General features: G+C 37.4%; 1 protein-coding gene across 2 annotated transcripts in view; it reads left to right on the top strand.

The window, feature by feature from the left end:
- Positions 1-2,041, top strand: part of LRRC49 (leucine rich repeat containing 49) — a 40,075-nt gene extending 38,034 nt beyond the window's left edge. For both annotated transcript variants that reach the window (XM_085070776.1, XM_085070775.1), the window contains one exon: positions 935-2,041. In XM_085070776.1, coding sequence (XP_084926902.1) covers positions 935-1,141 — 207 coding nt within the window. In that variant the 3' untranslated portion in view covers positions 1,142-2,041. The remainder of the gene's footprint in view (positions 1-934) is intronic.
- The last annotated feature ends 16,607 nt before the right edge of the window (positions 2,042-18,648 follow it).

Below are 18,648 nucleotides of genomic sequence, written 5' to 3'. Positions count from 1 at the left end.
CTGCAGGATGTCACAAGAGCACATTCTGGCAAAAAGGACTCCTTCCAGTTTTCCATCAGCAGTGAACTAATATCATAAATGTGACTGAATAAGTGTATTGCTAAACGTGACAGTCTTGGGTCTTTGAATAATAATTCGGAGTTTTAGCTGAAACTGCTGGAAAACATTTTCTCAGCTTTATTATTCATTAAAGAAAACTTCTGTTTTGGTGGCATGAAGCACGATCTAACATTTTTAACAATGCCACCATTCAAACTATTTAGATATTTATTTCTAATGTAATTTATTGTTCAAAGCTTAAGGCATTTTACAGAAACTTTGCAGAAGCAGGGATTAATACAGTTTAAGTTACTAAAATGCAGAGCTAGTAGTTCTACATTGCAAAGTATCTTTTTATTATTTTTAAAGGTTCGGCTTACTTCAGTATCTAATGTAATACACTTTAGGAACCAGCCCTTGCCAGAGTGGAAAAGGATGAGTACTGGCATGTTTTTCTATGACAGTATGCTTGTTAGGGCAGGTAGAGAAACATATATTTTTCAACTGTTGTACTATAATGATGAAATTCTGGGAAGGGAGAGAAGGAAGAGTAGTTTAGCCCATAATAGTTTCTGTAAATTTTCACTGCTATGCCAGAAAGCAACAAAAGTTGTAATGCTGTTAAAAGATATTTATATAATTTCTTAAAGGTAAATTTCAGATAATTAGCAAATTAATATATTATGAATATTATGAACACATTAAGGTTCTGTGGCCACCCTCATATAGACCCTGGGCCATGCAACTTAAAACCAAGAAAGTGCACAATAGTCTTTGCCTGCTAATTGCTATGTTCTTTAATTAATTGAATTTTTATGAGGGGTTTTTTTGGTTTTGCTCTTGTTTAACTTTTTTTCCTTTTTCTTATACATTGTGTAATGGTTCTCTCATGTAGGAAATCAAGGAAAGAAAGACATTTTGCCAGACATACGTCGAGAACTTAGCGAAAGAAGCAGCTGACATCAATATGAAAAATGAGTCCTTGCAGAAGCTGTGGCCTCAGATGTTCATTGAACTTGTCAGAGATGCAGTGATAGAAATACGCAATAAAAACTCCTACATGAAGCTCTGCCTCCAGCGGATCACTGAGCAGAAACAGTAGAGTCAAGGCGTGTTGTCTTGCAAGCTTTTGGTTCAGTACTCTGTCATGTTTTACAAACATAAACCAATAGAATATTAAAATGATCATCCCTATGGCATACTTCACTTCCTTCCCCAAAGGGATGCCTTTAAATCTTAATTAACTCTTAATAGTTATGAAATAAAAGTTTACTTTCATACTGCTTTGCCAATGCTTTCTTGGCTAACTAAAGTGATAGCATAGAAATGACTTGGTGATTGTGTTACTAAGTTCTTCTTCATTTTTTTTTTTTGCTGTCCTTGATTCTGTAGTACTACAGCATTGACTTTTTTTTTTTTTGAAGAACAAATTTACAATGCTTGCCTTATTTTTATTGAACACTTTTCAATTGTCACCTTTTTGACTGCTGCTGTTTAAAAAAACAAAAATAGTAGCTGATTTTTTTATGACCAAAAGCTAATAAATTATTTTTACACCCTGAACTTGATGAAGACTTATTGTTGTTGTTTAATTTATGAGATTATAGAATACTTTTTCACATCAGTGTCATGAGAGTGCTCAGAATATTGACATTTAATGAGCCTAATTCTCAACTGAACAAATTGCCCAAACTTGATTTCAAATGTTTTTCATTAATTTTACTAATAAGATTGTGTAAATTGTTGTAGGTAAAATATGAGTCCAAAATATACTCCCTTGGGCTTTATTTTTATTTTGTTAAAATACGTTAATATAATTTGTTTTGTTTCTTGATTACTAACTTCTGAGGTTTGCCAAGATCAAAGGAGCTAAAATGCATGCATTACATTTCATAGGGATACTGATGACTACTATTCAGTTGTTCTGACTACTATTCAATTCTGTGACTGTGTGAAAATTTCATATTATCAATAAAAATAAATTCTTCACTTTTACCCTTCACAGATACTGTAAAGAAATACTGTGTGCAAAGAAAGGACTTCTTAATGCTGCATGAAGAGATGAGACACAAGTTGCCCCAAAGTCAACTATGAATGGGTAGAAAAAGCCCACATTCCATAGTACAATAACTCCCACAATAAACAGCTTGCCAGCTTCTGTCTAGAATTTGAATTTAGGAAGTCCAGCTGATTCCCATGGATAGCATTCAGATGCAGGTAGAAAGTTGTGCCATTTAAATTTAATTTTGTAGTTCTGTTGTGTCTTAACTAAAATGATTTAAATCCTTTGTGCATTAAAGTTGTTCTTATTTTACTTAGGCTCATTTATAAAAAACAAAGTAAAGAAAACTTCCTGCAAGGCTTTCTATGTATTAAAAGTAAATTTGTTTTTAAACTTTATCTGGAAGATATTTTCTGGCTAAGCAGACATGCAGATACAGTTTAGTGAGTTTTTATGCTCAGGAAATCATAGAATCATAGAATGGATGGTTTTGAATGGACTTTGCATGGACAGGGACACCTTCCACTTGACCAGGTTGCCCAAAGCCCCATGCAGCCTGGCCCTGAGCACTCCCAGAGGTGGGGCAGGCACAGCTCCTCTGGGCAGCCTGTGCCAGAGCCTCAGCACCCTCACAAGGAAGAATTTCTTCTATATATCCAATCTAAATATTCCCTTTTTCGTTTAAAGCCATTCCCCCTCATCCTCTCACCGCATGCCCTTGTTCAAACTCCCTCTGCAGCTCTTTTAAAGCCCTGTTAGGCTCTGGAAGGTGCTTTAAGCTCTGCCTTGACCATTCTCTAGGCCGAAGAGACCAAACTTTCTGAGCCTTGAACAAGTAGCAGGAATCAAGTGGTCATTCGGGTCAAGCTGGTGCATCTAAGTTGTCAGAATGGCTTTTCAGAGCATGTCACAGGTTAACAGTGATGTGGGTACTGTTAAATGCAGTTTTCCATTTGGTTCATGTTAGATGGGATGTTTTAGAGCATACTTGCAAGTACTTGCTTTTCAGTCTTTGCAGAATGTAGTGGAGGTTAAATTCTAAGGAAATGTTAGAATTCCTGAAGAAACTGCTTCAGCAGTTGCTGGAATTTAGTAGAAACAATCACCTATCTGGCCTTTTTGAACTGCTGCATGGGGTTTATAGTAAGATTAGTTTATTTGTTGGGATTTCTTTCCTTTCCATTGGAAAATTGCACTCTCAAGTTTTATGGTGCATTTTATTAAAGGAACAAATTAGGGCCCTGCAAAATGTGAGAAAAGGAGCGTTTACATTAGAGAAACAGCCAGTATAGAAATGATCATGCAAGAGGTTTTTGGATCCATCAGTTACTTTTCATAATTTCTGTGCCAAGGGGCTGGGTGGAGCAATTCCAGCTTCTGCATGGGGACAGAAACCTCGGCAGCTGTGTGAAAGTGCAGAACTCTCCTGATGATGTAGCTGGAGCAGATGGGCCCCTTTTGAATCAGATTCAGCTGCAGTAAAAGAGTGGAAAAAAATGTTTTAAGAAGGTTGTATTGGTCTAGAGGAGCAGGAAGTCCTCCATGGGAAAATCCAGTGAAAAGCCAGACTTTCTGATATTGAGGCTTTAGAAGCATAATCCTGGTTTGAGGCTTTAAGGTAGGGTCTTCAAAAATGAATCAGAGGGTATTGAAGAGGAGTTGTAGAAACATCTTAAAATACTCTGTGTTCCCAGTGCTTTGTGAATGCTGCCAGTTTGGATGTTTTTCACTAATAGCAGCTGTTTCATAACAGGATTGCTAAATGGCTGAATTGAGGGTAGGTAGGCAGCTATTATAAATGAAGAAAAGATTAATGTTGGGCTTATATGTTCTTTTCATGTAAAACCAGTAGGAAAAAAAAGGAACTTACATTCTTACTAATTCTTTTTAGGAAACAAGTGATTGATTAAAGTCATATTAGACTTAAGAGTACATAGAATTTTCTGCAGATGGAGTACCTTAAAATTGTTAGCATGCTATATTGTTTATGTGGTTATGCAAATGATTTGTTAATTCATAGACTCATGAGATACATTCCAGTAGTTGCTTATTAGGCAGTTCCCAAATACTTAAAATTTTGAAGATCATATAAGCAGCAAATTCTTAGTTGTTCTGAAACTTGAATGCCACATATACGAATTTTCTATGGTTACAGGTGTAAATTGATGAGTTAAAATAGCCATTGATATTGAAGCTGGGGACCTTTTAATAAAACCTTCCAGTCTGAATGCAGTTATTTTTTTCTTCTTCAAAAACCTTTAAATGCTGCATAAAACTGATTTTTGATGTTGTTAATACTTCCCTGATGTCCCATCCAAAATGGACTGAGATGCTCTCATGTAGCCTGACTTCTGCACAAGACAGGAACTATTACTGTAAGCTGTATGTTAACTAGAAATCATCTTGAGGGTTAAAAGATATATTACTTTAAGTCTTTTGAAAACTTTATTCCCCATTGATTTTTGGATTATTTATGCAATTTAGTTATTTCTTGAGACAAATTTCTTCTATGCAGAATAACAAAGGCAGATTATGATGTAGGATATTTTTTTCGGTTTCAGTTTAGCTGTCTCATGCACAAAGGCTCCATTATGTCATGCAGAGTCACTGTTTGTTATGCAACTGAAATTTGATCTTCAGTAAGGAGACTGATGAGGAGCTGTATTTCATACATTCCTTTTTATACAGCATCTGAAAAAGTAATAGAGCTGCATATATGCTGCCACAGTGGAGCAAAGGGAGAGCAAATTTACTTGATGCAAACCAAAAGCTGATGCTGTCAGTTATGAGGAAGAAAAAGGTACTGGGAAGAGGTTTTAACTGAACATAGAAGTAAGTAACACTGCCACACTGCCTGGGACCCAGGGATAGGTCTGAATCCAGAAATAGCTGAAAACTATTTTCTGTTATATAAAAATACATTATCTTGTTCCACTGCTACAAATGTATTTTTAGAGTGTAAACTACAAAAAATAATTACAATAATAAAAAATAACCTTTTGAAACAGATCTACAGATTAAGTTAGGCTATTGTGGAAGGTGTAGTGAGTCCACAATCTACATATACATTCTATACATTCAGGAGAAGTGAATGCTTTTTTTTTTAACCAGAGCTATGGACTGTAAAAGTGACAATGATGCTTCCAATTGCTAGCTTTTATCATAATGACACATCATGATGAATTAGGTTTTCGTAGCTGGTTTTTTGAAAGAAGCTAGGGCAAATATTTGCTATTTCTTCTTATTAAGCAATATTCCTAAAGATGTGATTTAGACTGGGAGGTCCACATTCATGTTCAAAATCACAATAGCAGCTATTTGGTTTGATTGGGAAAACTACCTTTGATGTTTTTCTGTTTCTACATCACACAAACTCTGCTTGTGAAGCCCAGTTCCAGTGAAATTATTTTTCTTTTTATGTTGGATGGAAGCATCAGATTTTTGGAGATTTGTAAAGCTTGGTGTTTTGCTGTACATATATAGAACAAGGAGTGGAAAAGAGGAGACTATCACTTTGTTCTACAGTCTGATAAGGTGTCTTTTACTCCAAAATGAATACAAACTGTTTGATTTTTTTGCATACAAAAAAGGAGATAGTGTGGGCTACACAGACTTGAGATAATCTTACAGAAAGCTGAGAGGTATCTGCTTACACACATCACCACAGAGCTGGATTTTCCTGAACATGAGCTAAAAAAATTGAATCTAAGGGCCTGTTTATTCAACCCAAGTATTAACTTTGTTGGCAAGCTTTGCTAGGCTTCTGCTCTCAGGGGGAAGAAGGAAAGGCTCATCTGGAGGAACTCCTGTCTCTGTTTGCTGTGGTGAAAACAGCATTTCTTTACAAGCTGTGGATTGGGCCTTGTATACCACACTTCTGTACAGATGGAATGGACAGACACTTCTGCTTATTGTATTATACATCAGGAAACCCTGGTGACAAATTTAGAAGTCTTAATGGGGGGCAGGGGGGGAAATGTGACTCCACAAATTCTAAGTTGTGTGATTTTGGTGGGGCTTTTTTTCAGTTATAGATAAATGTATTACAAGAGGGAGCTGGCTTGGCTGATGTAATTACACTGAGTATGAAAAAGCATAAAACTGCAAGTTAGAATGTTTAAACCAAATCCAGCATTAGAAGTATCCAGCATGGCCAAGAAACGTGTTTGTACAAGATAACCCCATATTCCTTACTACTGGTACATTGGCTTGAGGAGGCCCTTGTGGGTGTTTTGTGGTGAATCCAGACTGATGGCTTCCTGATTGCTGTGGAGTTCGGTTGATTGGTACAGTATAAAATAATGTAATCAGATTTCTTACAGAGGTGTTGGTTAATGGCATGACAATGCTTAATCCCACCTTTAGTTGCAATCTTCTCGATTAGGCAGGTACTTGCGTACTAAGGAAAATCTTGTGAGCAATCTTCATTCTTATATAGTGCATGGCATCTGGCGTATCACTACATCCATAACTTGGGCACTTTCCACTTTCAGACAAATCATTCCTTTCACTTCTGTTTGAGTGATACGGATATTCTGGAGGTTAAATGCTGCTATTAGCAATATTCCATTTTATGCTTAACAAAACTGGAACTTTTAATGAACACTGAGCAGGTCATAAATAAGTTAATTCTTTCTGGAATTCTAGACATGGATAACATAAACAGCATTAACCTTTTCAAAACAACAAGAATGATACCTTTCAAGAGTGCAGGTAATAAAGAAAAGCCTTTCTGTATGTAGTATTGAGCACTTAATGCTTCAGCACAGGAAAAGATATCCTGGAATGATAATGGCTTCCATCTATTTATAATATACCATTAGGCGAGAGATTGTAAAGTTAATTCTGACTACAGTGGTGAAGAAATTGTGACTGTGAATGTGATGTTTGTCCTACATGTTCACATAGTCTAGACATCTTACTTGGTCATGCAAGTAACATGCAAGTAACAGTGGTCACACTCCATAAAAGAAATCATTGCAATATGTAGAGAAGCTGTGACTTTACAGTGATGAAAAATGCTGAGATCATTGATTAGCTATTACATTACACTTAGAAATTATACAATATATGCTGTGGTTTGTGTTCTATATGGATATGTAGCACATTTGCTGCCTATTTGCATTAGTCTTCAATGGTCTATGCTTCCTAATAAAATAAAGAAATAATTGTGAAGAGTGAGGAAAGAAGAACAGAGTGCAGCTTTTTTCAGTTTCTAACTCAGCACTGACAATAGAGTATATTAAGCTTTATACAACTGTTGTATCCTGGCTACAATATTCATGTTGGAGCTCTCAGTTATCTGACTATGAAGCTGTGCGTAAGTGTTCTCTGCAGATGTACTAATGCAAGGTTTAAATGCAAGTTGACATGCTGCTGAAGATTCTAAAAGGCACTTGCATTGATTTATGTGCTTTATTAGGATGCATAATCAAAGCAGGAAATTTAAACTAGATAACCTATGTGAGCTAAAACCTTGATGCTGTTGAAGTTGTTGCAAGATTCCCAGTGATCTGAGTGAGAATTTTTTTAATATCTGCGGTGATGATTGTTGTGTCTCGGGTCTCAGTCATCTACATTCTGTACTGGCTGGAGGAAAATAGACACTTGTACAGTGTGAAATATCTGATTTATTTTAGATGCCCATCTTTTCAATGAAGTAGAGTTGCTTTTTCTTTTGTTTTTTCTTCCCCTCTTAAGGTTGTGGAGATAGTCATTCAGATGCTGATGTCTGCAAAAGCTTGGGTTTGTACAGACAAAAGCTCCATCCTTCCCACCTGTTGTCTGCTTCCTTCTCATGTCATTCGAACCAATGTGTTCTTCTCTGCCAGTCAGAGCTCACAGAAGTAGCCCACTTTAACATGAAGAAACATGGGTTCCAGCTGGATTGGGGGTGAAATTTGAGTGTCCTAGACTTCCATAATGAGAGCTGCATGCCTCAAGTCATGCTAGACTTCAGTGACATCTAGGTCAGTAAGTCCTTTTGTCACATTTGAAGAGACATTGAGGTCTGGCACACAGGTTCTCTCCTTTGCTGGTTTGATTGCATTTATTGCCAGAGGGGGAGAGTGCCATTGGGATAGGGTGGGAGACTGAATTGGAGTAGACATTGTTAGACAGTAGATTACTGCTTTTTTCACTCAAAGCACTGCAATAGCATACGTCTGAGAGTAGGAAAGTGTTGCAAAATATGTTAAATGTGCTTGGTGACAGGCCAGAAATACATGTGTTAAACATGTCAAAATAAGCAATGTATCTCATTTGTTAGACACAGCCATTTTTCTGGTGCCGAGCTCACTGGTTGCAAGGCAGCTGTTGTCTCTTGTACAAAAATTGTCATGTGCTGGGCAATTGTAAAGAAAGTAGGTCATTTGCAGATAGTATGGGTGTTCAAGTTGTTGAACAGGTTCTTCATTCTGCAGAGTATCTTTCTCAGTATGTTCAGATTTATTTAAAGGAAAAATTGCTTCAGAGATGTGAAGAGTCCTTTAGCTTTGTGTTGAAGATTTTTTTTTAATTGTGCAAATTTGTGTCTCATTGATGCTTACAGAAGAAACCAAAAAGGAGCCACAGGTGGTCTGAGAAAGTTGTATTATTTGCTCTTTCGTCTTTGTTGGTACTGAACTTTTGCCCTTGCTTGAGGATGCTGGCTGGAGCTCAGGGATTAACTAGAGGCTGTGTCAGAAAAGTACTTTTATAGACATAGGTGTGCTCAGGGTAGTTTCCAAATTCAAACAGCATATGTTGCAATCTAAGATTAGTCATTTTTCACATTTTCACACCTTCCATCACCACCTCACTTCAACAAACTTTGTCATACTGCAGGGAAAAACTAGCCTTTTGATAATGCGCATCTCAGTATGTGATCTATGAATGTGTTTGATGTCTTTCAGTGTAACAGTGAGTGTCAGTTGTAAATATTCCTATAATAAGAATATTTAGGGTAAGACACCTGTGGAGCTTTACTGGTGACTGGGTCTCAGTTTGTATTCCAGAGACACCTGCTTATAGGCACTTTCCAAATTCCTCCACATTAGTATTCAGAGGAGACCATAAGGTAAAAAGCTGTGCCTTGAAGATCATCCCCTCATGACCTACATTTTAACGGGAACAAAAGTGAAAGAAAAGTACTTAGCTGCATTAGATATCTGGTAATGAGCTGACAAAGGTGTTAGGGTAGCCAGGTGCTGTTTATCTCATCTGTACTGTGTATTAAGTGTGGGGCAGCTATAGAGAGTGAGCAGTCTTGTGTATTTTTAGAGGTGTGAGAACTCTTATGACAAGCCAAATACTTCTTCATTTCTCCTCCCATACTCCACTTAGGAGACTCTTACTTTCCCCACCCTATGTTTCCAAGTTGCGCTGTATTCTGTTGTTATTTAAGGAAAATACTGTCAGCCTTGCTTGTGGCTTCAGTGTTTGGTCCACAGAAAGCAGGCACAGGCAGCTTTTTCCTGTTCCCAACCTCTGCAGTGGGGAAGAGCTACAGGGAGGCTGTTGCTTAATTGACATTAGTTATTGGTGTAAAGCTGAAGTGGCATAGATGTATTTTGTGGAGAGGCTGAGAAGACTGCTGGGGGTACAAGCACCTGTCAGTGTGGAGAAAAATAGTTCTACCACATGGAATATGAGATTAAGTGGGATTTTTTTTTCCTGGCTCTTTAAAAAGAATTTTTTATTGCTTTCATTTCAATTGGATCAGCAGATGAGAGAATCCATAACTGGTCTGCCACTAACACAGACCTGTAATAGTCACAGGTCAGGTTTATTTACTTTTATTTTTTGAACTCATTTCTCTTATGCACTAGGGAGAAATCATGCCACTGTTATGAGGTCTTTTTTATTGCTCATTACACCTATAACGTGTGGAATTTGTGATAGATAAAATGCAGTGAAAGTAGGTATTTTTGTGTGAGCCTATGTGCTAAATATTTAATATCTCTTTAAAATATTTGTTGATTTAGAGGAATCACATACTCTTGATTCCTTCATACACATTTGTTTCAGCATGTTATCAATTCAATGATTCCTAATCAGAAGCATTTCGAAATCTACAACAATCCAAGTTTTAGCTTTAGGGTTTGCAGCATTTTAATTTTTTTAAATTACAGTTTACAGTACAGCTAAAAATCTTGTAAAACTTTAAGTTGGCTCATGGAAATTGTCTTTAGCACCTCAAAAATGATTTCAAAATTTTGGATGAAATTTTTTCATCTCTTTTGGGGAAAGCTTTCAAAGTTTTATTTCCTTAACTGTTCAAAAGACAGTTTTGCGATATGCTCAAGACCACTTCTCTTATAAAGTATATTTTTTCAGAAGGATTTACAGAATGTTCTAGAGATTAGCTTTGTGACTATAACTGTTTCTCTTGTTCAAATTCTGGACTAAAGTAGTATGATGTCAGAGGCTGATGGACTTTCCTTCATTTGAGCATTGTGTGATGACATCAGTCTTCACATCAGAGAGAATTAGAGCTTAGCGGTACAACACATTCTTGGCAGGAGTTGTGATACTGGGATCAAGAATTTGGCAAGGACAAACTCCAGGGTGATCTCCTGGAAATGATTCTTGGAAAATTTGGGATTCTTGGAAAATTTACATCTACTTTCAGATCTGAGAAATGATTGCCTGCATTGATAGCAAATTGTATTATATTTCTTTCCTAGAAGGACCTTGGAAAGGCCATGGATTCTTGCAGCTGCATCTAAAAGTTAAGACTCACTTCTTATCACACAGAGGTGAAGGAACAGGTTACTTCTGTTGCTGGACTGGAGATAAGGAGCAAACCAGCTCAAAATTTGTAATTTTGGTCTTCCTAGTTTTACTTCTCTGAAACTGTTGAGAAGGGGAGAAAGAGTGGATGGGTGGCAAGAGTAGAGGAACTTGGGCTACGATATAGGGAGGGACTGTAATGGCAATCTGAAATTCAGAAATAAGCTCTTTTGAAAGGCTTCTCTAGAACACAAGGAGTTTGTCAAACCATCTGGCTCTAGTACACAGTGCTGTGGAGTGCAGGGAGGCCTACAGTGCTGCAGTGGAGTGAAGGAGGGCTAGACACAAGCACGAGTGAGCCTGGAGCCAGGATTGCAACTTTGATTTCAAGTCTGTAGAGCTTGGCAGGGCTCTGTAATTTTGAGTGAGAAATATGTGCACCCCAACCTCAGTGAACATTTGTCTTTTTCTCATAGCATTCTTTAACTGTTCTCTTTGGTTGCTATCCCAGTTTGTTCCAGAAGGCAGCTTTCTGCAGCATGTCTTAAAAGAGGGTGCCTCTGGCCTGTGTCAGCTCAGGGATTTACATCGCTATTGAGTATTTGGTACTCCTTTATTTACTCTAGGAATGCCTGGTGATCACTTTATAAAAGCACACAGAATAGCTGTATCATATGAATACCTGTCTCTGCTATTCTGGTAAAGGGTTAGGCCCCTTTACAGGCTTTGTGAGCAGTGCTGATAATCCTTGCTACGTGAGGTCTCTTTCCTGGTCCTCCACCAGAGACATTCCCCGACATTCCCAGCATTGCCTCTTACAAAAACCAGTAACTGTTCAAGCTTTCCTGCAAGTCTGTGGCACCCATCATCTTTGTGTTTTCTAGAGGAGCAGTTATTTGTGTAGTGCTATTAAAGAGTTAATACATTTCTTGAAAAGCGTTTTCATAGTTCTGTTCCGTGTTAGAGTGGATAAGTTCAAGAGAAATTCAAGCTAGATCAATTGTTCTGTTGGGACAGCAGGTTGTTTCCATCTGCTGCTTTTGCTGAAAAGCTGGCAGATCTTTTCTGCAGAGATAAAAGGTGGCATAGCTGGATAGAGTCCCCCCAGTGCTAATGTGAAAAGCAGTGCAAGTGGATGAGAAGTTGTGAGTGACAGCAGCTGGCTGTCAACAGACATCTTTCCTTGGTGCTCTTCTGGTATGAGCAGAAAACATTCTGTTGGTAAATGCCATGCACATGTAAAATCCCCTTCCAGATACGTAGCAGGGAAGGGTCCAGCTAAGACACCAATTCTCCTTTGGTGGGAGAAGTTTATGGTTTGAGCTGGCTCATATTAGTGCCTAAGGACAGAACAGGACTACTCATCTTTTAATGTTGATTGTGAGATCATTTCCTAATCTGCCAGCGTTGCTCAGTGTCTTCCCCAGACATGGGATTTAAGAGGATGATCTGTTATTTTAGGATTCTCCAAGATTGCTATGTTGCTGACCTTTAGCAAGACGTGCTTGCTAAACCTTTGCCTATCAAAGGCACAAGTTCTGTGCCTATCTATCTGAAAAGACTGAGTGATGGCTTGGAAAATCAGAGACAAATATGCAAAGAATCTTCAAGCTGGCCTAAAATGTTCCTTAAACAGACCATTTACTTTATAGAAAATATTACTGTTACTCCATTATGTCTCTCCCAAATATTAAAAGATAAAAAGGTATTTTCTCTGGCAGTACTTGAGCTTTAGGCTATAGATCAAACAGGTTTATACATATTTTTGGCCTCTTTTTTCTTTTAAATTTTATTTTTTGATTGATTTCTTTGTATTCTCATCAACATATACTCATATTGTGTTTCAGTGTGGTCTGGCCAACAGTCTTGATACAGAGACAAAAAACTTTAGCCTTGTTTAACCAAGCTGGTAAGAGAGCTGTATTTTCATCCTAAAGTGGGGGGTTGTCCTTGCAGTATGTTACAGGAGTTTTGTCTGCAGATTTTCAGAAATCTTTACACTAAATAAGTATTTAAGTGCTTTGTTGGCATTGAGCTCTGTTTGAGCTCTTCTTCTCTGGAGATGCAACTAAAATCAATGACCACCATGTAGCAATCTTAATCCTCATTCTTCTAATGTACCTATATGTGGGATTACATGCAGTTACTTAAAGCATGTTGCTGCTGGTTTTGATACTCCATAACTTTGTCCTTACAACTGTACAGCTGGAGAATGCAGCTGGTTTTTGCATTGCTGAAATTTGGCTGACTCTGCAGCAACATCCAGGCCCTTTTGGACACTGTGTGATAAAAATACAGCATTACTAGTGCTCTGTTTTTATTATTAGTGGAGGTGCAAGGACTAAAAATATGTCTTGCTTTCACAAGAATCTAACAGACAATGCTGCAGAGAGCTCCTTCCTGTCTGTGTCTCGTTTGCGTGATCTGTATCTGGAATTGAAAAGGGCCAGGAGGTTTCCACATAAATCTTTGAGATTTCTATGTTCCCCTCAGTCTCAGCTTTGATATTCTTTCTTTAAAAAAAGTTAGGCCTTAGCTGTTTTAGTATCAAAGAAAACCTCAAGTATGTGAAGTTGGATGTAGGTGATGCAGACAGAAGTTTGCACAGAGCTGGTAACAATAGCGGGAGGTGTGAACTACTGCCTCTACCTCTATTGAATGTTAGCTCAGATATTTAGCAGAGTTGTCTAATTGTGTATATTAAGTATTTAATTCCTTAAAAAGAATGAAAATACTAGAGACAGCAGAGCTTGGTGTGTAGTGTGAGGCAGGTTACGTTGATGGCTCAAGCTAGTGGCATTTGGGAATTGTTTCTGGTTGTTGGTGTTATAAAGGAGGAGTCCAACACAAAACTTCATCAGGATAGGAACCAAACAGTGGGGATTTTGGATTTTTAGCATCTCTGAGGTGTAGTTTATCCTGTAGGTAGAAAATCTGTCACACTTCATCCACATTCCTACTCTTAACATTAAACAGAAAAGCATTAAAACACTTCCAAGTCTGAAATGAGACACTTCTTCCAGGAGTCCTGAATGCTGGACTGCTTGGTTGGATTGGGTTTTTTCACCCTGGTGCCTATCACTTTTAATCCTTTTTGCCTAATAAACTGTCTTGAACCTGATCAAACAGGACCATCTATATGTACGAATCTGTGGATATGAAAGGTGAGGAATGAAAAAATTACATCCACTTCCCCTTGTTTGTGCCCTGTGCTGCAGTTGATTCTTTAGCTTAATTAAGTTAAGGGCTCACTGGCTAAGTCACTACAATTGTTCATTTTTTTACAGTATGGAACATCTCAACACTGGAAAAGTTCTTTTTTGTTGATATTCCTTAAAGAAACAAAAAGCATTTAGCAGGTTAGGGCATTACTATGTTGTATGCACACATCAGGTATGTGTTCCATAAAGCTGATTACCCAAAGCTGAATTTGAAGTTCAGTAAAGAAATATTAACTATAGAATGGATGGTAAGTACTTTCTTAAAACTGAAAATCAGTCCTACATTCAGACTTGTCTTTGTAAGAATAGGAAGAAATGGCAAAACCAAGAAAAAAAAGCAAAGCAGAACCACATTTTGATGTACATTGCAAACATGGATGATACAGATTTATTCTATTCCTTTTCAGATTTGAAACCACAAGAGAGAATATTCTCTTCCTCGGCGGGGTTGGAGAGCAGTTTGTTTCCTTAAATTTACTGACAGTGCTTGAGAAAATGATTTGGTTTGGTTTGTTTAAAACCGGGGGCCAAGCAGTTGCAGAGTTTAATAACCCAAGACAGGGTTATTAAACAGACATATAGGCCATTTAGGACACTGGAACAAACTCAGAAAACCTAGTGAAAGAAAGAGGAAAACTAGTTTTGCAATAGGACATTAGACCACACAATAGGCAAATGATTGTGACATGTCACTTGGAAGCCACTGCAATTTTCTTTCAGGCAAGTATGAGGACTCTAATACGTAGACTTCCACCATTCTACAGTTCTTTCACTGGATTGTAAATAATTCTGTTTGCCATTTCTTTTTACCTCAATGTGATTTATAAATCTCATTTTTTAAAAATACATAACCAGATTTGAAGCTACATCTTCAGTGAAACAACTAAAGGGGACAGAAAAAAAGCTTACGTTTGTACACCTAAACACTGCAGTTCTTGTGCAACAGTTGTTAGAGCCTGGCAACTGGATGGAAAAGCCAGGACTGCAGCTTTTGTCTTGAGGATGATTTTCTTAGCAGGGTTCCCCTGAGTTTACTGTTGATTTTCAACTGTTTCCAAATTCTTCATTCCAGAGCTTCTACCTGAAAAGTTCCAAGAAAAGTTTCATGAAATACGTATATGTGGCTTCTCAGGAGGCTTCAAGAAATGAATGAGAATGATTTATTGTCCCATTTGGACAACTAGTAAATGAGTAAATTGTGTCAGTTCCAGGAGATCAGGAAAAGGTAAAGTAGCATCACAGTAACCCTAAAACCTTTATCTGAATGTATGTGGATTCTTCATAAGGGTCCTGTCTGAAAAGTAATAGACTCAACTTTATCTGGCAAAGACAGACAGCAAGATTGGATATTGGAAGTGAGAAGAAAAAGAAAAAGCCAGTCCTGAAATTCTGAGGCTGGTTCCACAGATTTTAAAAATTCTGTTAGTTTTCTTTTTCTCTGCAATAGAAACTTTCAGGGACACACCCTTTTGCATTTTTCCCTCTTATAGAACATGGAATTCACTGTATAATATTTATACCAGGTAAACCTATTTATTTATTTTCCCCCTTTTCAAAAATTGCTCGTGTGATTGCTGTCACTTACAAAGATTCACTTCCTCTTACCTTGCAGGATTTGAAGAAAAAGTTTGTTCTATTTGCTTATTCTGTGCCTCAGGGAACTTTCAGAGAGTTCTTTGGGGTTTTGTGGTTGTGTTTGGGTTTTTTTGTTTATTTGGTTTGATTTAGTTGTTTCTTTAGGGAAGTGAAAAAAGAAGAAAAGGTGTGAAAAAAGAAAAGTGGAGTGTAAAGGAATCTATTTTTAAGAAGTTTGAAATGTTTTTCTCTTAACTCCTAAAGTATTTTTTAGCTTTTCTGTTTAAAAGAATAAATATGTGTGCACAGACACTGTGGTGTGTTTAGTACTGTATAGTAATGTCTTTTCCATGTTCTTCCATAAGTTCTGCTATCTTATAAAACTTGATATATTTTGCAGGGTGGGGGGGACCAAGAAACAGAATAAAAAGCATGCTAGGTGCTGGTTGGGGTTTTTTTGTTACACTTGGAACGTTTTGTCCAACATCAGGCACGTCTGTGTGATTTCACTATCTGCTGCCTGGGAATGGCAGGTACTCTGAGAATCTTGATTCTGTTCAGGAGGAAGCTGTCCAAGAGCACTGGGAGTAGGGCTAAAGGCTGCCTGTGAGTGCAGCACGTAGGATCAAAACATCAGAAAGCTTTTGGAACTCTCCCTTGGAAGGGTTTGCATGCTCCAAATGCTAGACTTGTGGATGAAATATGACTCAGAGCACTGATCTCAGTAAGAATCAAGGAAATGGAAAATAAATTATGTGGGAGACTAATGTGTAATTAAAATTGCAGTGGTAATTTTTCTTTTTTTTCAACAAAACATTGTTCTTAGAGCCAAGCAATAGTTCAGGTAACTGCTAAAGATTTACAGAGCATTTTTCTTGGCTCTGGGTAGTAGGTTATTGTTGTTATTCTCAAGCATAGTGACAGTTGTTCATAACAGCAACAGTCCTTTTGCAACCAATTCTATTGTAGCTTGAGACAGGATCAGATTGGACAAGCATTAGAGAAGAAATGGAAAGAGACAAAAAGAATTGTTTAATTCTGTCTGGCATTCCCCTCAAAGTGATCCACAAGAAAGTAAAGAATTCTTTTTCTTCCATTTCAAGTATCCTAGAGATTAAGAGCCAAATCCAGTCATACATAATGGTGAAACTTGTTCTTTAAATATCTCTAATACTCTTGATAGTCTCCCAGCACTTTAAAAGGAATAACTGTAAAGTGAACATGTGGAGACTGTAAATCAGGAATAAACTCTTATGAACATACCAACATTCTTGACTGTTGCAGGTACTGGTATGAGGCATTCCAGAAGCTGTACTAATGACTTATTTGGGGCTTGGCTGTGAGGCAGTATCAGCTGTGCTTGCTTCTCTTTCACTGCCAGTTGTTCCACACCTGAATTTTCACAGTATTTAGACTTTCAATTCCAAAATCAGTGAATTACTCTTAAGTACTCTAATACCTTGACTAAAATTGCCCACTAATTACATGGCCAAAAAGGGAGGAGAGCCGAGTATTTTGGCTCATTAATCCACACTCTAATCTTTACACTCTACTTGCCACTTCTATTAATAATTGCCAAATCTGTATTTATCAAAGCAGGCTGTTCCTCAGTAGAATTAGACTTGGAGATCTTTTATAGAGATACCAGTGTTTGGTACTGTTGGTGCAATTTCCAAGGATGTGATGATACTTTGTTGAAAGAAGACAATGATTTTAATTAATATCTGAAAAAAAATTAAAAGTCATGTTTCCAATCCAGATCAGGTAGATAATGATAGTTTTTCTATTCTGGAGAAGCAGTAGTTCGTGTGTAGTAGCAAAGCTGGAAAGAACTTCCTTGAACTCAGCTCATTCCCAGGACTCACTTGACTGGCTGTATTTTAACTGATGGATACTGGTTGTTTTTCTGTCCCATTGGGAACAGCTCCCTGAGCAACCCAATCCACTGTCAGTTAACGGGGCTTACAAGAAGTGCTGCACCAGATGAAGTCCTGAGATCTCTGTTATTCTCTATTGCTAATAGAAGCAGAATTATGTTTCCAGTTGTATTGTCATGTCTTATAGTTCGTCTTATTAGTCCTCGTCAACCAAAAATTACTTTCAAGATATTGAAATGTTTAAGCAATTCTAAGCTATGGTTTTAATCTTGAAGACATTCATTTTGTTTGTGTTTCCTTGAAATAACATTTACTTATTTGTTAGTAACAGATTTTGAAAATGCATGAGTCATCATGAAATCAATTTCATTGACTTCACCGGGATTATTTATTATTGTTATTTGTAGTTAAAAGTAGCCAAGCAGGTGTGACAAATTTGGGTCAGGAAATTAACTTGAAATTCCTTTGTTCTCCATGTGTGTTGTAACTGTGTATTAATTTTGGGATTTTTAAATTTTTCTTTAATCAGCCATGCTTTTCTTAATACAATGCTGTGTACTGAAGAAAGAAAGAAAGATTTATAAGGGATCTTTTCAGATCTAGCTCAAAGCTTGACAGGCTTCAGGTTTTTTGGCTACTGCATATAGACCTTCCACTGATAAGTTAGGGTTGCTTGTAGCTTTCAGACAAGTGCAAAGCAGTGATTTCTTGATAAGTGCCAGTCTATGTTTTTGCTGAGCTAAAATATCAGAGAAAGACAAGCCTAACTATGGGAGTTTTGGGGCTCAGCAGCACATTAATTTCAGGTGCAAACGACAACCTTATCTTCAGATGATACTGCCTGATTCTGCTAAAACTCTCACCACATCAGTACTGCGAACCTAAGAAGCAAGGCTTTTATTTCAGTAGCTGTCTCCCAGCCTGTTCAGAATCTACTGGGAGAAGTGAGATGGAAATAATAATTAGTGTAGTTGTAGAATCGTTGTCTGCAGTGGTGATTTCAGTTTTGCTTACAAAATCACAACACCTATCTTAGAAGTGTAGGGGTTTTCTTGGAAAAATTCTGCAGTTGAGAATGTGAACATAGATTGGCTCTTACACCCAAGTATGTTTTCAGAGGTTTTGCACGCTCACAGGGCTTTGACTTCTAATCCAAAGGAATTTTTGTATGATTTTAGAATCAAGATAACCATAGCATATTGCATTAATAAAAGGAGAAATG

Source organism: Lichenostomus cassidix, chromosome 10 (assembly GCF_008360975.1).
Source record: "Lichenostomus cassidix isolate B80296 chromosome 10, HeHo_3.0, whole genome shotgun sequence".
NCBI classification, from domain to species: Eukaryota; Metazoa; Chordata; class Aves; order Passeriformes; family Meliphagidae; genus Lichenostomus; species Lichenostomus cassidix.
This window is presented reverse-complemented; position numbering and strand designations above follow the sequence as displayed.